This window comes from Scophthalmus maximus, chromosome 16 (genome assembly GCF_022379125.1).
Source record: "Scophthalmus maximus strain ysfricsl-2021 chromosome 16, ASM2237912v1, whole genome shotgun sequence".
Lineage (NCBI taxonomy): Eukaryota > Metazoa > Chordata > Actinopteri > Pleuronectiformes > Scophthalmidae > Scophthalmus > Scophthalmus maximus.
The window spans coordinates 19,200,001-19,222,293 of NC_061530.1; the positions used below are offsets into that span (position 1 = coordinate 19,200,001).

At 46.8% G+C, this 22,293-nt stretch overlaps 1 protein-coding gene across 1 annotated transcript in view; it reads left to right on the top strand.

Moving 5' to 3' along the window:
* tbkbp1 (TBK1 binding protein 1) overlaps window positions 1-22,293 on the top strand; it is a 41,473-nt gene that overhangs the window by 16,235 nt on the left and 2,945 nt on the right. Inside the window, exons 2-9 of the mRNA XM_047327573.1 lie at window positions 3,683-3,941; window positions 6,742-6,867; window positions 8,245-8,349; window positions 10,098-10,245; window positions 12,112-12,314; window positions 13,165-13,226; window positions 18,278-18,393; window positions 20,694-21,481. Of these exons, the coding sequence (XP_047183529.1) occupies window positions 3,699-3,941; window positions 6,742-6,867; window positions 8,245-8,349; window positions 10,098-10,245; window positions 12,112-12,314; window positions 13,165-13,226; window positions 18,278-18,393; window positions 20,694-21,481 (1,791 nt within the window). The 5' untranslated portion in view covers window positions 3,683-3,698. The remainder of the gene's footprint in view (window positions 1-3,682; window positions 3,942-6,741; window positions 6,868-8,244; window positions 8,350-10,097; window positions 10,246-12,111; window positions 12,315-13,164; window positions 13,227-18,277; window positions 18,394-20,693; window positions 21,482-22,293) is intronic.

Consider the following 22,293-nt stretch of genomic DNA (forward strand, 5'->3'; position numbering starts at 1 on the left):
AGTGTGTTCATCTGCCAAGCTGCGTCCGACCTGGCTCCTACAGGGAGGTGGAGGGGGCTCTCCTGCGTTCAGCACGTGTTACGACCACAACACATGCACCGTGATTCATTAAGAGGCCAAACCTTTCCAGCCCTGCGCCCTTGGCGTCTCTGACCCTTTCTGTTTCTGATGATAGAACTGGCAGAAGTGGATTTGGACTCATGCACTTGAATCAGAGTCCATCGGTTGTTGTCGTCGTCGTCAGGGAGCGAATTCAAACATGAGACCTACATGCTTTAATCCCCTGGAGAGATGGTGGGACGGGGAGCAAGTGAGAGGAGACAAGAGGAAGAGAACGGGAGAGGTAAATCTCAGCGGAGGAGCGGATGCCATGTGGGGCCCCCAGGTAATGTATGACTTCCTGTGGTAATCGCCATAATGAAGTTGGGGGCTGGTCGGGAGCGAGGGACGTCCGCCGACACCTCTGCATCCCCGGTGGGGCCCGGGGAGCCTCCGAGGTCCAGGAGATGGAGCGGATGGTGTGTGAGGAGGGAGGAGGGAGGGAAGGGAGGGAGGGAGGGATGGAGCTGGAGGGGCGGAGGGGCAGAGAGCAACGGAGGGGAAGCTTAGTAAGAGCCGTGTGTGTGTGTGTGTGTGTGTGTGTGTGTGTGTGTGTGTGTGTGTGTGTGTGTGTGTATGTGTGTGTGTGTGTGTGTGATAAATGCCTAATTTCTGAGCTGCCAATAGGAGGAGCACAGACAAAATGGATGTCCGTGTGTCCCTGTCCTTAACCCGTCTGAGGCCACATCGATCAGTGGCCACTGCACCGTCCTCATGTGAGCTGGTCGATAGCAGAGATACAGTATATATAAATATATATTCTTGGGGATAGAGCATATGTATATCCACTCCATAGACTATGGAAAAATAATATCCACTTGTGCGATTCTATCAGGTTTTCGCTCGGTGGATAGTTATGTCCTCGAGCCTGGACGTAGGCGGATCATGTATGTTGTTAGCTGTTTCCATAGGATTGTTTTATGTAACCGAGGTCACCGCAGACACACGAGTTACTGTTCGTGCTCACAGCTCAATATTAATCTTCTTCTTATCCAGTCGGCATCAGAATAGAAACATAAACCCACTGTGGCAACTGTGGAGCTTCTTCAGCTCCCTGTGTGGACTGGAGGTCGATGTAGGACCAAATGTGATGAGTGGAGCATAATTAAGTGCACTGCTTTAGAGGTGCACGCACACACGCACACGCGCACGCGCACGCCGAAGGCTTTTTCAACATCCCACCCGAGCGCCTATGCCCTCATCTCAAAAGTCAGACTACACAAATATTAAAAAACGGTTCCCGTCCAAAGTGACCTACGTACTGTAGCTGTTTCAAATATGGGAAAAAAACATGGCCATTACAGAGATACGATGGATAAATAATATAATTGATCCAGTGTGATACTTAAGTGTCTGGAAGCAAATCTGAGAGTTACAAAGAAAAGCAGCACACGGGAAAACAAGAAGGGGACAAGATTAGAACCAAAGTAGCAAAGAACAGTAGATTATATTAAACTCCTGAAGAGAAGCAAGAGTTCAAAACCAATGAGCGTAAAGAGCATAATGAGATAAATATGTAAACATACGCATGAAAAAAAAGGTAAATTCCACAGTCGTGCATGGGGCTAACAAGAGCCGGCGAGCGTTCAGGCGCCAACATCCCGACGCGGTTAACAGGTTTTCTTTTTCTTCAGCAACTTAGTGGCACAAGCTAGAAAACACACACACACACGATGAGGTCGTTCATGTGAATGTGTTGCACACGTTAAATTCAGCAGCTGCGAAGTCGCAGGCGTACTCGTGCGCATCGGAGCATTCGTGCGATCATCATGCTAAACACGAGTTCACCTGCGAGTCGATGACTCGTCCGTCTAGTGAGCAGCTGGATTAACGGAGCTCTAATAAGGGATTTATTAATTTACAGTAAAGCAGCTGGCAGGTGACCGAGTCGTCTGCCTGATCAAACAGGCCTCGTTGACCACACACGTGCATTTTGTGCCTCTGTGCGACTCTTCCTCCGCGGTGGGTTTTGCTCGTGCTCGTGGGAGTAGTTCTTTTGGATCATCCTGTAAAGAACCAGCGAGAGGAGAGAAAAAAAGAGCCGTCGATTGGCTGAGGCTGTAGTCTTTATCCTCTCCCCCTCTCTCTCCAAACACAAGGAGAATGGAACCGTGGAGGAAGGGAGCAGCAGATGAAAATAGCTCAGTGGGCAATCGCTGACTCACAAGGCGATGCCGGGAGTCGGGGAAGGAATCCATTCCCGGTGCACATCAAATCAACCGACTGTTGTGTAACTCTCTCTCCCTCTCTCTCGCCCGGCGCCCGTGAATCAAACCGTGCGCGGCCACGTTCCAGCGTGACTTTTGTGCAAATGTCCCCTCGGTGGCTGCATAAATACAGGGCCGCGACATCGCGGGCGCCATTTATCACTTGTGACAGCGCCGCCTCGAGTCTTTCAGGGGCAGGGGAGGGGGGAGGGGAGGGGGAGGGGGGGCCAAGGCAAGTTACTGGTCAGCGAACTGCCCGGCTCATTCATCATGCCAGTCACGGAGCGTAGGCCGTCGCTGCTCACGTGTTATTCTTTATTTTTACGTATCGTATCGGGAAATGAAACGGGGAACGCGAAGCAGGCTCGCGTGAGAATCGCAGTCGGACTAATGAATCGGCTGCTGGTACCTGGTTACTCATACACCCAGGGAGGAACTCTCAAATTAAGACACAAACGGGAGTTTGAGTATTACAGGAAATGAATGTCCACGTGGAAAACATACAGTAGAATCCTGGTTTGCACGTGTGAACCTTCGAGTCCTGGCCCTTTGTCCCAGTTTTGAAATAGAAGGGGGGCAAACATCAATAATATGTATATACTGTATACAAAAATAGAATAATATGTGCATGGCCGGATTTATGGAAAAATTTGACCTCGGGCACAAACGTGTAAAAGTTTATGTGCGACAATGTACGAACTGTACGGACGTCGGCTGAAGCTCGCTTGTAACGTAACCATCAACTGTGTGTGTTTCCAGTCCTGGTATCTTCCTACAGAGCGTTCCCTCTCTTTCTCGTCTGTAATGAATTCAGATTGTCAAGACTTGAGAGGTCAAAGGTCAGCTATCTGCTTAAGCCGAAACATTTCCACCTCGTGTCTTCGCCTGTCTTTGCATCTGTTTGCGTCCACACCAGCTTTTTCATCCCATCTCATGAGACTCATGAAGAAATATCAGGTTCCTGTGTCGATTGTAAATGTCGCATCGCACACACGATGAGATCCAGGACACTGGCGTGTGCACACAACAGTCCTCCGTGAGACTAACTGGATAATTGCATCTCCATCTCAGACATACGGTAGTAAAGTGCTGGGTCATCTCGAAATCTCGGGGTTGAATCACTGTGTCTTCTTCTGGAGCCACTTGGCTTTTGAATATTTCACACGGTGTGTGCCGACTGCTCTCGGGAAAACTGCTTTGTGCTTTTTTGTGCTGCTGCAAGTAGCGAGCCTGCTTGATGTCTGACTTTTCAAGGATTGCCGAGGAAAGAAGAAGAAGAGCCGTATGAGCCGGCCGTTATTTTTGGGGTCGGTACGTTTCATTGAGCGGAAGCTGTCTGGTGATTTAATAATGAATGAGTCTGTGTCTGTCCTCAGGTTGAGGCTGTGAGCGATGCAGTCTCTGTTCGGCGGAGGGGAGCTGGAGCTGCTGGGCGGCGGCGGCGGCGACGGGGGCCTGAAGGACGATGGCTGCGGCAGCGTGGCGTGGCGCTCCTCGCCGCTGCCGCCCGAAGACGTCTACTCGGCCTCCCACTTTGCCCTCATCACGGCCTATCAGGACATCAAGACGCGGCTGGTCTGCCTGGAGCGGGAGAACACCAGCATCAAGAGGAAGCTCAAGATCTACGAGATCAAGGTGACGCATCGCACGGGCCCAATATTGCAAACACACAATCGTCGAGAGGAGTTAATAATAATAACTCGACTCCAGCAGGAAGGCTACTGAAGTTATAATTCAAACGTCTTAAAGAAATAAATAACATCCAGCCCCATTTCTAACAAACCAAGATGAGGCCTTGACCTGGGAGCTGCTGCAAGTGAATTAACACAACACAGCTCCTTAAGAAACATCTCAGCTCATTTAACATGAAACGCTTCCTGGTTTAAACGTCAGTGACCCCGTTAAACGTTTCGGCAGATTCAGCTCGGTGGTAGAAATCCAAAGAGTTTCCAGTTGACTGAGGGAGCAGGCGACGCAGAAGTCCACCTCCCGGCAGTAGATGGACCAGCAGACCCATGTACAGTAGGAGGGGGACGAAGGGGCGAACGAGCATAAAGGGATTTTAAATGACCGTGAGGACGCGGAACAGGAGCGAGGGAGCAGAAGGAGATAGTGAGAGAAGGAGCAAGGGAGAGAGAAATCGCTGGAATTAAGAACAGAGGAGGATTAAATGAAAAGAGATCGACTCCTGGATGTTCTTTGTCATCGCCATTAGTCCGCGGCGTTCTACTCATTCGAGGCGTTACGCGGCTGTGAAGCGTCAATGTTCCCACTTCTACTGCAGGCTTTGCGTTGAACGGGCTTTTTCGCAGTTCAGAGAGAAGTATCTGTAGCTCGTCACTGGTTTCTCTTGCTTTTGCGAGTGGAGAGTAAAAATGCTTCAGACGACGAGAGTCATCAGAGAGGCTGCAGCGCTTTAAAAATCCGGGGACGACGATTCCAGAAGAGACGCGAGCCGTCGCCGCGTTGCGGGAGAAGGGAAACTGAATCGTCTGTGATGTTGGTGTTGAAGTGACGGGAGCTTCGATTTTCCACACAGAGATCTGACACGTCATGATGATGCTTTTGAATACATTTTTGATTTGAGAGGTTTTGGTAGAATAGATCGAAAGAGACGAAACCCTTCACCCTGATGCAAACGCAGTTTGACTCCCGTCCCTCCTCTCCTGACATACGCGTCGGTGCACAAGTCCCGCGTCCCCTTTAGCCGCGGGCCCGACTCGACTCGGCTCGGCTCGGCACGCCGCCGCTGTTGACTTTACCCGCAAGTGGCGGTTTGTTCGGGGCCCATTTCCCGGAGAGACAGGTGTGGATTTTTTGGCGGGAGATCAGGTGCAGATGTTGTCACACCTGGGCTCTTTGTAGATACAGCGTGTGAGTTGGGACGATCAATGTGGACAATTTGGAACGCCACAATATTGACTCGTCCAAATGTCCACATGCCCATGTGTGTAAAAGAGGAATGATGTATTTTTGACCTAGCAGCTGCTGTACTGATGCAGATGGAAGTGCTCCCTGCTTCCCGCCGCCTCGAACATGGGTTGAAGTGAGGTTGTCCCTGGTGTTCCACAGTGTGAGAGGTCTCGGACGGGGGGGGGGGGCAACATTTACTGTTAAACTGAGCACCGGGAGTTGTTCTGCTAAATGGAAAAGGGTTGTTTGCCGCCCCTCGAAACAGACGTTGCATCAGCAGCAATGACTGCACACGGGAAATGAAAAAGCCTTTCGGCTTCTCGTGTTCCCGGCACTCTAAATGTAAATGTGGTCATTTAGGTTTGAGCTGCAGGCGGTTACATAACTCGGCCGTCGCGGGGTTCGTGCTAACAAACGGACAGTTTAGCAGTGTGACTACAGACAAACAGGTAAAAGTGCAGTGAACGTGCTGAAACAGTGAGTACGTTTCCCCCGTGAAGGAAGAGTTCTTAAGGGTGACGGTTGTATAGAAGGAGATAGTATAAAAAGAGGTCAATGGGCCCCATGTTCCTTCATAAGCATCAACACAAACGTCAAGTATAATATTTTGACTCCACACACTCACCACCAAACGTGTATGAATCCATCATCTTCATTAGTATCAAGTGAAAATAAGTCACCAATGCTGTTTAAGTAGCATTTACAGAATAAACTACAACGCCCAACTGTTTTACAAAAATATTTTTAAAAAAATGTTTTATAAAAACTAGCATTTAAAACAAAATAAACATTATCCAGCAATTTGAAAGAAAGAAAAGTAAGGAGGCTGCAATCAGTAATTTCCAAAAATGTTTGTGAAAATCAAAACTAAAGAATTTGAGATATTTTTCTGGAGAAACAAAATAAAGTCGGTTCATCTTTTATTTTTCTAAATGTTATAGAGATGCATCACTTGAATAAGATTTCCTGTCTGAGATGCCGCGGTTGGCATGGAAACATTAAAATGAGCATCTCAGCACCAACTCTTTTGGGCCAGTCTGCGTCATTTTGAAAAAAACAAGTTATTGTCACATAATCTGGAGACTGAGGACAAACAAAGGAACCGATGGAAATGAAGAAAAGAAACAGGACCATAACTCACAGTCCTTCCCCAGATTTTCACTGCGTGGGACGATATCAGAACGTTGTGTGATTAAAAAAAAAACAACTTGCTGTGTAAAAATTCACGAGTAGAGAAAAATAAAAATCTAGCTCAGGAGAAAAAAACATGACACATGAGTTAAGACACCCTGATTCTGTGAGTGATATCTGGGCCAAACAGAAGTTGCGGTTGAGGCGCGATGAATCTTTAATGATCCCAGTGTGAAATCATCAAAAAAAGGAAAACGCAGAGGGAATATTCGCAAAAAACAAACCCCAAAATTATAAATGAGAAGAAAATGGAATTCACTCGCTGTATCATCCTGATTACCACGTGTCCAATTCAATGGTTCCAATGTCTGTCGTCTAATGTCGTCTGCAGTTCCCCATGATCAACGAGTTCGGGGAGGACACCAACTCGTACTGCTCGTTCGAGAGCAAGGAGACGGCGCTGCTGCACTCGGAGAATGGAAACCTGCAGCAGAGAGTCAACGTCCTGACCCACGAGGTGAGAGCACGGACGGGGACGCCAGGGGGCGACGGACGAGCGGGAGGGGGAGATATGAGGGACGGCACGATGATGGGACGAGGAGAAAACAAAAGAGAAAAATACATTTCACTATGTATAGAGAGGGAAAACCTTATCACGCTAAAAGGGTTCTTCTCTCCCTGCGTGAGAATTAATGAGAATTAAGAGTGAATTGAGGCCAACGCTGCCGCACGGAGAACATACGCCGACAGACACCGAGGAGCTAATTAAGCACGGAAGCTGCCGTCCAAGCAAAATGACTTGAGATGTGATTGTGAGTGTTTTTCTAAGAAAAACGTCCGAGGAGGCGATGTTGACGTGGGAATCTCACACTGGAGCTCGGAGACGTGGTTTAATTGGGACTAAAACCTGTCCAAGATTTTGCTGAGTGTTATACCTTACATGAGGAAAGATAAATGAATATGACATGTCTTTTTTTAATGCATCCATCGCACATTCTGAAATGAATTGGTATTATTCATCGAGTGCGATGAGGGAAATTGCAGCGGCCACAATGTGCTCGGACCCGCCGAGGTTCCCTCACTGGTTTGTAACTCCACTGTTCCACCGTACGACTGCGTGAACAATCGCACACAGGAAGGCAACAAGAGGTAAAGAAAGCAATAGAGAGCGAGAGGCGGGAGGAAGGAAATGGCTTGCGGGGAGCAGCAGAGACGATAAGCGCGGGACGCACGAGGTCGCAACGGCTCCGACGGAGAGAGTTCACACACACACACACACACACACACACACACACACACACACACACACACACACACACACACACACACACACACACACACACACACACACACACACACACACACACACACACACACACACACACACACACACACACACACACACACACACACACACACACACACACACACACACACACACACACACGACTGCTCCCCCAAAAGTGAAGCCAAAAACATATTGATCGCCCCCTGGTGGTTGGCTGCAGTATAGGTCATAAGCCCCGCCCCGGATTTTTAGGGGGCTGATGCAGATATAGATATTAGATATTACAGGCAAACCGATATATCGGTTCGGGTTCTAGAGAATAGATCTTCTTTTTTGAGAAGATGAACATCATTGTTGGAATCATGATTCATCTTTCTGTCGAGATGAGGGAACGTGTTGCTGTAAATGCTGAGGAGGCAGGATTTTTCTCCTCCGTCCTAAATTTGCTTGGTTACACAACCGTTTCCTTAGAGACACATTTGATGACTCTCACCAGTTGAGAGAGTTGTCTTCCCCTCCCCCCCTTCTATCATTTTCAGAAAGTAAAAAAGAAAATGACTGAGGAAAAAGTAGGCCCTTCAGTCTCTGCTTGTCTGTTCTCTTCAGCTCCAGAAGAGGAAGGAGCGCGAGGAGCAGCTGGAGGACGTGATCCAGGCCTACGAGAAGATTCACATGGAGAAGAGCAACCTCCAGAGGGACCTGGACAAGATGGTCAGAGGCATCGCTCAGTTCATTCTTACACTTTCACACGCTGACCATAAGGGATGAATATGAAATGTTGAACTCAACATGGTTTTAAAAAATCATGAATAGGCAATGAACCTATTAAATATTCAGAGTATAAATTAGCAGAAACACTATAAAGCCGAAAGTACAGTGTACAGTATGTTGCTGACCATTTGCACTGGAGCTGGTGGTTTCAGTCCGGACCTGTGGCTCCAATTACTGTAAGAGGAAATCATAATGTTCATAATGTTACACTGAGAGACCATGTTGTTCTCCCCGGGAAGCTCCTCGCTCATTTCAGCCACCACCGTGTAACAGGAATGCTAAATAAGAGGAATTCAGTCGTCTACTTTTTTGGGGGGGGGGGGGGGGGATTATATTTGCATGTCCTCGTCCCTCCGACGTTAATTTCACCATTTTTCCAACGCCTGATAGTAAGAAGCCAGAGACTTTAGGACCCGACTGCTCATTTCACAGTAAATCCTCTTCCTTCAGAGAGAAGAGCCACTCTGGAGTCATCTCTGACACAAAACAAACTCACTTTATTGTCTTTTTGACCCATGAGAGAACTTTAAAAAAAAGTTATAGTTAGTTTTTTTCCCCCTTTATGTTACTGAAATGATCTTTTAGCTTCACATCAAAGTGGCTCCAGTCCAGGCGGAGGCGTCCGGACCCCCCCAGATCCCCTCTGTGATAAGAAACCAGCTCGCGTGAGACTGAAGTTACACCGAGCAGCCTCGGCACTTCTATGCAGTATACGAGGTTCGCCACCTGCCAATCACTGAGCCGGAGGCGGAGTCACAGGAAGCTGTGGCTGCTGCCATCGTTAATAACAGGCTCCATCTCCTCATCGCTCTCTAACCTCCCCCGTCTACATACATTGCGCACACACACACACAAACACACACACTACATTGCTGTGTCAGATTCTGAGATTTTTTCCCCCCCTCCTCTTACATTTTTAATGCTTATGAATTCTTAATAGGGAAAGACAAAAAAAAAAAAAACATACAAAACAGATTAAAAATCATGTTGCACAGCCTCCCGCTGCACTGACAACAGGACAAAAAATGACATACAGAGAGTACAAAGAATTGCAGTCATTACCTACTACTGAACAGACACAGTATTTCACCAGAGTTGGAAGGATGGCACACGGGTCAAGTACGAACCCAGAACATTTTGGCGCAGATTCGGGCAAAAAGACAGATTCAGGATTTTTTTAATCACTTTGTTTAACATTGCAAGATGTTTTCGGTTTTTTTTTAAACATTTCTATCGATTTCACAGGGAACACCTCATGGATCTTGATAAATAAGAGCATATTTAGGGAACTGATCCCCATGAGTAGCTGCAGGTTGGTGCGGATCCAAATAAAAATCCGGATCTAGCAGATGTAAATGTGGTTTCACATCTCTTGTTTAGAATAATTGCCGTTTGGCTGCTTTGTCTTTTTATCAACATGTCATTATTCCACAAAGGAGATTATGATTTCATGATCTGCATCGTTTTGTCGGCTTATCTAGAAGGCTTGATTGAATTTAAAGGGACTGCTGGCGGAGGTTTGCAGAACTCCTCTGGGATTGGACATTTTGGCAAAATGGGATTCCCAGTTAGCCAAGTCTTCCATCTCAGCTTGTAACACACTGTATGGTGCCGGCCGTTTAAATACAACACATATATATATATATATATATATATATACAACCTCTTTATATAACGTGTGTCTGCAGTCGAGCCTGGTGGAGAAGCACGTGGAGCGAATCCTGAACCTGGAGTCGGCGCTGAGGCAGCGAGAGAACTCGCTGCAGAAACTCAACATCCAGCTGCACAGCAAGGACATACAGTACCTGCAGCTGCACGCCGGCCCGGACGCCCACTGTAAGTCACACACACACACAGATGTACTGTATCATATCACCAGGTCACCACGGGCCCAGACGAGCAAATAAATAAAATGACTGGACGAACCAATAACACATCCAGGTATTTTTAAAGGTCAAACTGAAAAGAAGTAAACAAAGAGTCGCTAAAGAGCTTTTGTTGTAGTTATGGATTCAGAGCTAGATTTGAAAAAAGTTGCTTTGTGTGCATCAAGGGTTTGATCTCCAAACACCAGCGTTGGTTTTCGTTGGATTTTTTTGAAACATGGAGTAGAAAAAAACGGCTCTGTGCCAAAATACATTATTGATCTGCTGCTACATTAGGAAACGTTCACACTTCTCAGTTTGCACCAAACTCACGGAAAAAGCTGAGTTCTGCTGCGGCTCTCGAATAAAAATCAATGTCTAAATCAATTATTCCATTTTAGGATTATTTTGGTCATACTGTGCACTGCACAGTAAAGACTCGACCCTTTTTGTCCTTTTTTCTATTTGAGCCAGTTTTTAATCTTCTATTCCATTTCACTCATTCTTGTCGCACACTTCCCGGGTCTTTATATTAATCCATATGATGCAAATGTAAAAAACACCAAAACTGATTTGCGAGTTTGTTGGCTCAGTATTTTTGGTTTGTGTGATGAAGTAAGATACGTACAGCAAGTGAAGAGGTTTGAATATCAACTACAAGATTGATTCAAAAGAGAAAAAGCCAGATATCGCTCGTTAATCACTCTCATCATCGCGCCCCTATTACTCACGGAATCATTCGAATCAAAACCAACAATCTGGTAACTGAGGATCATGTTGATCCCTGGGCCCGTCTGACATTTTGTTCCAACTGCCGCAGCACTCGCAGTCGCAGAAGAAGAGACCCCCGTGATCTCTGGAATTCAGCCGCTCTGGCTTCCAAAAACATTTTGAAGTGGAGTGTGATGCTCCTGGGAGGTCTTAAGGATGTCGCCTCCATCTGCAGCGAGGCATCTCCACCGTTACTGCTCGGAAAAAAAACCAGCGAGATAATTCGACTTATCACAATGCAAATTCATTCCGCCGTGAGAGACGGACGAAGTGGCTTCAAACAAGGCGGCTCGCTCCACAACATCCCACCGTACTTCATCACTGGGGATGTGTTGGATTATAAACCCTCACCGTCTCTCTCAGCAGGTTGCCTCATTTTCAGGCACAGGATTCAAGATAATGATGTGCAGTCCATGAGATTTTTCTTCTCAGACCTTCGCGGTTCTGGAGTCAGTAGATGCTCAACTTTTGCTTCTCTTTCGACGACTGTGGGCGGCTGATGGAGGAAATGTGCCGCCGCCACCGAAGCCTGCACCGACGCTGTACCTCCGCGAAGAGACGCCATCTTTTTTTTTTGCAAACGCATCACACAAACTTGCATTTGTTTTAAAAAAGAGTTACGTTGTTTTTTTTTGTTCCATAATTCGTGCGTGAGGCGGCAGCAATAGTTACTGATGACGGGGAAGACATTTTTGCGGTGCACAGCATGTGTCTGACAGCACGTACAGTACGAGTGTGTTGGGGAGGAGGCAGGGGGAGCTGGGATGTTACATTGTCTTCTGGCTCAAGGACTGAGTGTGTGTGTGTGTGTGTGTGTGTGTGTGTGCGAGCGGAGCTGAACACTAGCGTGCCCACGCAGATCACATCACCGTGGTACAAACTGAAAGACGCTGCCCTTGGAAGAAGTCAGCTCTTTGGCTCTTTTCGTACTCGTCTATTGTACAACAGCCAAGGACGGTGGAAAGCTGCTGCTGCATTAGTCACAGGAAGAAGCAATGAGAGAACGCGTTGCTGCAATCCTGTCGGTTTCATGCATACATGTTTTTTCCGCTCTTCCCTCCCTCAGTGCTGGACTGTCCAGCCCTGACCCTGCAGAGCTCGCGCAGCCTGGACGCCCTGTCCGACCTGAAGCTGCAGCGGCTGGAGGCCGAGCTGGAGGGGGCGCGGCACGAGGCCCAGGGGGCTTGTCAGCGGGAGGACGAGCTGAAGGCCGAGTGCGAGAGGCTGAAGGAGGAGATGAGACAGCTGCAGAAAGGCCAGAGGGAGCGGGTCAGTGTCGGTTTGATCTCCGTCTTTTTCTGCGTCGGGACAATTTCAGTGACGTCAAAGAGGACAAAGGGGAAGCGACTAATAGCAACTGAAGCCCGAATACTTTCTTATGACGCAGTCCCTGAATTGATCCTCAATTGATTTTCACACAGCGAATTGACATGGGACGATTAAGTAAATGTACATATTACATTCAAAGCCAAAAAATAGAAAGAAAAACATCCAGATAAAGTAAAAAAAAAAAAAGATAATTCAATGTTTGTTTTTTTGACCATCACATGCTTAATCATCCAACATTTTTTCTCTGCGGATAAATGCCTTCTTACTGTCGACACACACACATATGTGACACTATGTCTGAACTGGGGGGGGGGGGTCTCTCGTGGGAAATAAAAATCCTGACGTTGCCAGCTGTAGGCGATGAGCTGCATGATGGGAAAAAGAAATAACCTTCCAACACCAGGACTGTCAAACTGATCTGAAACTGCATAAAACTGCTCCTTAAATTCTTCACACAAAAATCTCATGAGTCAGATAACAAAAGAACAAAATGGCAGATTTACAAATACAGTCGTGCTAAAAAACTGGAGCTTCCTTACTGGCCTCTACATTTACACATTACAGTTAAGTACATACATGAAGCCATCAAAGTACATAAAACACACACATACTGACAGCACTCGAATAATAACAGCTACCAATCCCAAGATGCACCATCTCACGCTCGTCCTTTTTTCTGACGGCGCTTTACCTTCAAACACTTCATCTTTACGGCCTCCCGCCGTCAGGACTTTGCCCCAATATTTCCTATACCTGCACGCTAATCTAATTTCACGCTCTACTTCGACAGGAAATGACTTCGCCGTGCAAGCAGTGCGATGTGGAGTGGATAAAGAAGGTGGGAGACGAGCAGTAAGTGACCACGGCCAATCAGAAAGAAGGGAGGGAGGGAAGGGGAAGGGAAGCAGGAGAGATGTTGGTTAAAGGAGAATCCGTCTAAGGCAACGATGGAGAGCAAAGAAAGATGATCTACCAGAAGTCGCTGCTCAATTATCTATCAGGAGGAGCTCAGCACTGACCTCCGGGGGCCTCATTAGAAAGTAGCCAAGCTCTCGAGCGCAGCGTTAAGAAAAACCAGCGCCATGGCTGCAGTTATTGTATGTTCCATCATGTTCGACTGTGACACACCATTGTTTCACCACATTTAAAGATCCCCTTCAGTCACGTTTTAATGTATATAAAAATAATCTGCTATTCCTATTATTTTGTTTGTCTGAAATGGGGCTGGACACCATCCACTCTCTCTCCCTCGCTGAGGAAAGCGAGGGAGAGATAAACATTCATGATATGCATATAACACAGGCCCCGCCCACCTCAGCTGCTCGCACTATAGGTTGACTGGTGGAAGAATGTTGCGGCAGCAAGATGGCTGAGCGGCGACATCGGCGAGATTCAGCCATAAAACTTTCACAAGCTGCTAATGCTAACGCTAGCCATCTGCCGACACACCTGCTGTCCTCTCGTGGATGCTAGCTGCTAATGCTAACGATAACCGTCTGCCGACACACCTGCCGTCCTCTCGTGGATGCTAATGCTAACTGTCTGGTGACACACCTGCCATCCTCTACTGTATGCTAACTGCTAATGCTAACTGTCTGATGACACACCTGCCGTCCTCTCGTGGATGCTAACTGCTAATGCTAAAGCTAACCGTCTGCCGACACACCTGCCGTCCTCTCTTGGATGCTAATGCTAATGCTAACTGCCTGCTGACACACCTCCCATCCTCTCCTGGATGCTAACTGCTAATGCTAACACTAACTGCCTGCCGTCCTCTCCTGGATGCTAACTGTTAATGCTGATGCTAACGGTCTGCTGAAACACCTGCCGTCCTCTCGTGGATGCTAACTGCTGATGCTAACGCTAACTGTCTTCTGACACACCTGCCGTCCTCTCGGGATGCGCTGCCTCCGCGTGCCACTGGAAGTTTCCGGGTTTCTTTGCCTACATTTTATATATGCCTACATATTGGACGAGCGATTGATCGGTTTTCTGTATTTGTGACGTACCAAATCTAGCTCGAACAGGATTCGTTTGAATTTCGAGTTGCGGAGAAGTGGAACACAGAAATCTCCTCCTCCAGGAGAGGAATGTGAAAACACCAGATACAGGTCGCTATAGTCATTGTCAGACGTTTTAGAGGATAGGAAGAGAAACAAAACACTCTTCTGAGTGGAGGGGACTTTAACTCCAGTGCCAAGAGGTTTGGCAGGAGATGAGTCTGAGCAGCAGGGGGCAGTGTGAGCACGGAGGAGGACGTGATGCCTTCCTGTCCCGTTTCCTCCTCGTGTCTGCATTTGTTTGAAGTCTCCATCAGGCATCAAGTCCAGGCTCATCTCCCCGTGCATCATTTCCTTTCACCCCCCCCCCCCCCCCCCCCCCCCCCCCACACACACACACACACACAACTGAAATCAACAAAATGAGAGAAAGGAGCGAGCATTCAAGCCGCCTCTGTGTCTTTCTGCCAAGAATTTAAAAAACATTGCGCTTCACTTCCTCTGAGAGGAAAAAAAAAGAAGCTTATTTCCCGAAAACCAAAATTGGCAAAATTGTCTCAAACAGGATGGTTTTTTTGTTAAAAATATATTTTTTTAATAGGGGCCACAGGTAAAAAAAAAAAAAAGAGGAAAGAGAAACCACAGCGAGTTCGGGGCAGGTGACTCACACAGTGAAACCCCGCAAGTTGTTTCGATGGGGAGCGGACTGAGCGTGTACGGTGGAGTGTTTCGCGAGCGTCTGTGGTGCGGGGGCCCACTGCTTTTTTCCAGACCTCGGCCACCTTTTGGTTTTACTCAACGATATCACTCGTCGCCCACAGAAAAACCCAGCAGTGCCCGCACTCTAGTTTCCTGGTGCGTTTTCTTGTAATTGGGCTCATTTAGAGTAAACTGCACAGATTGATACAGGAGATATTGTCGGTGCTTGGTGAGCATATTAAACAGCAGCGGCAGCAGTTTTGTTATTTGATGATTTCGAAGCGTCTTTATTCTGTGGATTTGTGCATAAAAGCAAAGACATTTTCCACATTTTCATACTTAATAAATTTCTTCTTTTTTTTCTTCCCATCCTTGCTTCACTCGTGTCTGACTTCACCACCGACCCTGTCCGTATATTTTTCTGTACAAGAGAATTCGCATTTTCGTCACTGCATTTTCACTCATAACTGGTGCCACGTAAAAACAAAAAAAAGCCCCTCCACCACCACCACCACCAACCGACCACAAGCAGCTCGGCAGCCACCAGGTACTACACCCGCGTCCCTGACTAATCCCTCTTCAGCTTTCAGAAAGTGAGAGCCGTTTCCAATAAATCACAACATGATGATTTGAAATTTTGAAAAACTATAATCCTGCCTAGAATGAACCCTGACATTCTGAACATCTTCTGAAAAACCTTTTTTTGTGAAAATTAATTTTAGCTCTAAAAGCATTTGAGCAAAACTCATTGCTGGATGTTTGTTGCACCGCGGCCTGGTGTGAGGACAGTTTGACACCTCCACGTGCACAACGACAGAGGAGGACGGAGTGCGAAAAGGCCCCGCTGTGGTCGGTTAGCTGTTTAACAACATGTCAGCTGCGTGAGGGCCGAAAGCGGCCGGCATTCAGTTTCTGCAATTTCTTTTAAAAGCTCCGTGAGAATCTGACCGTTTTTCGAGAAAACGCGACAGACACTTGAACGGAGACGTGTTTACAGGAATATTCATCTCGCTGACCGCTGTGTATTCACGTGTCTCCCTGGAGGCCTGTGTGTGTGTGTGTGTGTGTGTGTGTGTGTGTGTGTGTGTGTGTGTGTGTGTGTGTGTCTGAGCTGAGAAAAGAACATTTATTATTGCTCCGAGTGTTATCGACAACATTCCCGCTGGGGTTAGAGGTCAGATTTCAGCCCACACTTCGTCTCCCACACACACACACACACACACACACACACACACACACACACACACACACACACACACACACACACACACACACACACACACACACACACACACACACACACACACACACACACACACACACACACACACACACACACACACACACACACACACACACAGTATACTCTTGTCCCTGAGATCAATTCTCGCGCAAGAGCCTTTCATCAGTGCTGCTTCGGCAAAATCACAGCCCTCCCACTCACTGAAATACATACATTGTACAGTATGTACATTACTATGTGTGGAGAAAGAAGAGGAAACAAAGTGAAATTGATGAAAAATTAACAGGCGAATATGCAAAAGTATTTTTTTAGATGTTCAGAGACAAAAACAAACAAAGATTCACAGATTCTCCTCAAACAGGCAATTGTTGAGAAAGGATGTCACAGTGTCTCCGTGTGTGTGTGTGTGTGTGTGTGTGTGTGTGTGTGTGCGTGTGTACTCGTGCAGGTGTTCACACATTTGTTTCTTTTCGAGTGAGAGGTGTCTTTGACTCGGGTCTCTGACACCGATCGTCGCAACGCGCCTGCGAAAAATTGAAAAGTGATACGGTACAAGTGTGAAAAGGAAGAGGAGCACGAACGTAAAACTGTAATGAAACATGCATGAGGCAGTGCAGAGCATCGGAGAGCGGCGAGGAACGGACGGGAGCGGATAAATTACTTTTTTACTTGCACATTTGGTTGAAGGGGTTTGATACCCCCACTCTGTCTGAGTCACAGCAGCAGGTTGGTGGAAAAGTAGGTGGGCCAGTCACAAAAGACATCGAAGCAGTGGAAGTTATGACTTATATTAGAAACTGTTTGTTTTTATGAAATTGTGAGCTTCCCTGGAACGGGGGCCCTGATATTGTTTTAATAAATATTCTGAGGTGAAAATATGATGTTGTAATAGCAAGTTTGGTTTTCGCACATGGAAGACTTATATTAAATGAGTGCGTGGGGGAACATATTTTTAATTTGACACCCGTGGTTTTTTTTGTGTGTACATCTACTCCTACTTATGCTGCAGAGAAGTGTTATTTCTTATTTCTTCTTTTACTGTTAAAGATCTACCACAGTCTCCCCACGACGGGGAGACGCTTCATCAGATCAGGGTCTGACAACAGTGTGGTACAACAGCGTTCTGTTGCCGTCTGAATATTTCCGTCTGTCGTCAAGCGTCTGTTCATTTTCACTCATAATTGATTTGCCTTTAGACATTCTCCTTGAAGGTTAGATCGATGACATCATTTTCTTTTCATAAATGCTGATGTTGAAACAAGAAAATCACTCAAACTGGCCTAGATTTTCGAATGAGATTCGGAGGTTTCACCTCCCTCGTCTTGTAAATAACATCCTAATATACCACTGTCAGTACCGGCATGAGTCAATTTCAGGTCAAGACTGAGGAGTTTCTAAAAAAGTGGTTAGACATTTGAGATAAACCGTGTGTTATCAGATTTGAGGGCAGCAGCAGTCGCTTCTCTCTCTCTGAACAAACACTCAGTGTTGCCGAGAGAGGACTCCTCACATCTTCTTCTTGTACAACGCTCGACTCACTTCAACTCGTGGGATCCAAGATCAGTTTCAAGCTCACGGGTTGAGACCAAATCCGCTCGTTGCCACGGTTACGCGACGCAGGCCCACCATCCTTCGTTTTTTTACGGCTCCTGAAATAGAGTTCCTCCGTCGGATACGGCCCCTGAGAGAGTCATGACACATCTTTTTTTATGCACTTCCAATTATGCGCCGTGACTTGCGACGCTAAAAAACACGAGCCTTTAAGCCTCTCTGTTAGCCAGGCTGATCTGTGACTGAGTGGAGATGGAGATCAGTGTCGACGTGTGTGTACAACAATTGTACAGATCCAAATGGAGATTACAGTGTTTAATCAGCTGTAATATATATTAATATGCACGTTCTGCGACGACGATGATGATGACTGTGTGATAATTACATGCCTCCTCCTCCTCCTGCTGCAGGGTGAATCTGGCTCTGGCCTACACGGAGCTGACGGAGGAGCTGGGGCGCCTCCAAGCGCTGAGCTCCAAGCAGATGGAGATCCTGAGGAAAGCCTCGCAGGAGCAGGCGAGTCCAGGTTAGCGTCTACTGAGCAGTAACCGTGTGATATCTGCATGTACAGTAAATTCTGTGGATCACTGGGTCAGTTCCCTCCCAGTCGCTCAGCGGTGGAGGGAAGAAAAGACTAAATTACAGGGAAAAGTGCTGCATCCATGTTGTTACTTACTTAAAAGTTTGCGATTAATATAAAAATATTTGATGCAGGAAAAAGGCTCCTTGATGCATCCATGTCCAAGTGAAATTAAATTGTAACCTCTCCGTATACTGTTGGATAATTTGATCTATGATATAGATATATATATATATATATATATATATATATATATATATATATATATATATATATATATATATATATATATATAATTTGTAATAAAGTTACTAACAACATAATAAGTAACTTGTCACCAAGAGCGCATCACTCCGCCATGGCACTGCGGTCCTTGACTTCAATCAAGCCGTTTGATTTTTTTTTTCTCATCAAGATCTATCAATTATTTCCTGGGAAATTGGCAAAAGAAATAAAATAGTAACCTCCCTTCTCCTCTCCCTGGCAGAAGTAATGTTGTAGTTATACTGTAGTCACTTTTCAAATCAAGATTTATCCATGTTTATCAATTAAATATAGTGGAGTTAAATGTACCACAAAGTAGCATGAACTTTGAATACTCAAGCAAAGTAAAAGTACATTCAATTTGAATACTGTGTTTGAGTAAATGTCCTCAACTACATCCTGAAATTCTTGTTGGAAAGGGAAACTTTTTTCTTGAAAGATGCTTATACTTAATACAAAGCAAATGCAATTTAAATCAAATGACATTACCTCAGGTGTCCGCCATTTTGAAAAGCACAAAGAAACTAGTTATGGTCGAGATTTGTTTGTACCATTTTCTCACTCGAGGCTGAAAGTAGAAGGCAGCTGACTCAGGCGCGTTGGAGAGGACGACTTCACTCTGCCAAACTGTACAGTAGCGACACCTTTTCTCTTCCTGCTCACGTAGTAGCTTAGGTCTCACAACTGAGCATCTTACTACCCACCACAAACCAGAAGAGTACCGCACGCAAACAACTGCCTCTACAACTTACTGCCGATTTCTACACGGCTCCGTGTTGCGTCACACCAATGTCGAAAATGGCACTTAAATGGCAATTTAATGAGTTACATGTAAGTGATATGAACACTAAAGGAATCAGGGACGACCCGGGCCTCGTACCATAAGAGTACACGTGTAGTGACTGGTCCCATTGAAGTGTTTCCTCCTCATGTGGAGGCGCAGTGAGCCCTTCAGAGCACAAACACCCCCGCCCCTCTTCACACCTCAACCCACCGGCCATAAACAACGTTTCGTCTTCGATATGGGAAGTGGCGACTGACTCATCGACGCATCTCGTAAATTACAGGAAACACTACAACTCTACTTGTGCAGATCTGGATCTTTTTTTATATAGAGGAACGTTTGGTGTTTGTTGAATGTCCGTGGAAGGGGTGTTGTTTTAAAAGCTTCTTCTTCTTCGTCGTCTTCGTCGTCTGCGCCGTGCAACAGGAGATCTCCAGATGTAACGAGAGGGAGATGCAGCAGCGGTGATCTATTATGAGAATGTCGTGTATATTTGAGCCGAACATAATAAAGCAGTGACATTTCCCTCTGCTCGCACTGTAAATGTCGGCAGGATTTATGAAAGAAATTCAGATGTCACGCGCAAACTATCTCTTCTTTAAACTGACTTCACGCACGGGGCCGTCGTTGTGTTCAAACAGGACAGATATTATGAATCTTCTCAACTGGTGTGACGGGAGTTGATGCTGACTCGGGGAGACTTACAAGGAGCTCAGTAATGAGGAGATTTCTGGGGCGTTACACAGATCAACAGGTGGTCAGTGCATGGATGGCGTCCGGAGATAATCTGCCTAACCCCTGGTTCCTGTGGGTGTATTTAGTTCTCTCAGAGTAATGTCTTCATCTCACAAACAGGATGGCTATCTCCATAGTAACACTCTGTCCATGTCTGAGTATGTCCCATGTTTACCGCAGTTCGTCTCGCAAGATGTAATCTAAATTCTGCGACTATGACGCCTTGGCTAACCATCAACTGTCCCGGCATGGCAAAGATAAGACGACCTTGGATAGGTGAACCAAACACTCATCCTTTCAGTCTCTCCGAGAGGAGGGGAGGGAAATTCCCCCGACAACTGGAACTAAAGTGTTTAGTCCCCAGACAAGTAGACAAATGGTCTTTTGGTGCAGTAACATGTTTCCAATCTTTTGTTTCCACACTGACTCCACCCGTGTGTTTATCCTCTGTGTGTTGCCGCAGTTCAACGCCACTCTCCCATCCACCACCAGCGCCACTCCCCAGTAACCCAGCGCCACTCGCCCATCTCCCAGCGCCACTCTCCAGTCCCGCCTCCGCCGCACCACTCCCCGATCCAGCAGAGGCGCTCGCCGGTGCTGCAGCGCCTCTCGCCGGACATGCACCGCCGCTCGCCCCTGCTGGACGTCAACAGCGGGCCGGCCTCTTACTCCTGCCGGCCGCCCAGCCAGCACCTGAGGGCCAGCTTCCAGGGCCGGCGGAGTTACTCCGAGGTTGCCGACCCCTCGGCCTACCACTGCCCGCCCCGCTTCTCGCTGGACCCCGTCGCCACCCTGCCTAAGCCCCGGCCTTACGTTGACGGCTACGCTAAGCAACAGGCCCAACACGTGGGCTCTCCTCACGGAGGACTGCAGCACAGGGGCTCCCCGTCTCACCATCAAGGTGGTGCAGGAGGAGACGGGGGCCTCGGGGAGGGCTCCATGCGCCACTCCAGAGAGATGCCATTCCCACTTTCTGAGGTGGCCCACCTTCACTTTGAGCCCCCTCCTCCTTCCACACCGGCCCCCCAGCCCACGCAGTCCTCTGAAGATGAGGAGGAGTGGACCTGCCCACATCCCATCAGCCCGCCACGGACTCTGGGAGTGCTTTCTGCGGCAGCGCCCAGCGGCGTCATGAGAGGCCCGGCGTCCTGCTCCGCCTTCCCCATCCCTCAGAGGCCGAACACCCTCAGCTGCCACCCGCAGTCGGGCTACATGTCGGCAGAGCACGCCCAGTCCTGGCCTTCGATCAACGTGAGTTATAAGTTCACTCACACACTGAAAGAGTTTTAGTGCAGCAACACATTTTAGTGTCAAGTGTCACTAGAACTCCAGGACTCTTTCCACTGAGTTGACCTTTTTCTCACACTGCATGTCATGATCATCTCTCATCATCTGTCTTCAATCTGACTCCTCAGAGTCCTTTAATTGTTCAGCTTTTTAATAAATACACATATTTGCATCATTTCTGAGGGTGAGATGGGACGTTTGATATTGATCTCATGACAAGACATGTTTAACCTAGCTTAGCATAAAAGGGAATTAACTATTTAGGCTTCTGTCCAAAGTGTAAAAACAAACATATCCCATTATTTAAAATATACATGAGCATGAAACATGAACATATACATTTGCAGTCGTGCTGTTGGAGCTTGAGGTTGCCAGGTTTGGTATCACTGTGCTCACAAACTGTGGAAATCACTGCATCACTTCTCCCCTACAATATCCATTTTAATGCTGCCTTATTATATTGTTATTTCAGCCCTATAGTATGAATAGTATATATTTATAGTAAATAGGTGAAGTAGGGCTTTCCTTTTTATTAATTGACTGCCTTTGTGTTAACAAGATATCTCGTTTTCGTTGTAATTCTACCTAATTAATATTATAATTAGTTTTTTGTTGCATATCCTAAACAACAGATGATGAGATATGAGTGAGATGTAAAAGCAAGGGAATTACATATAAATGTTCAGTTTACAAAATGTAGAAATTAAAAAAAGTAGCAAAGAAAAAAATCAAGAAAACACCTGACTAGTTCCACACTTGATCTGTTTCAAGAAAAT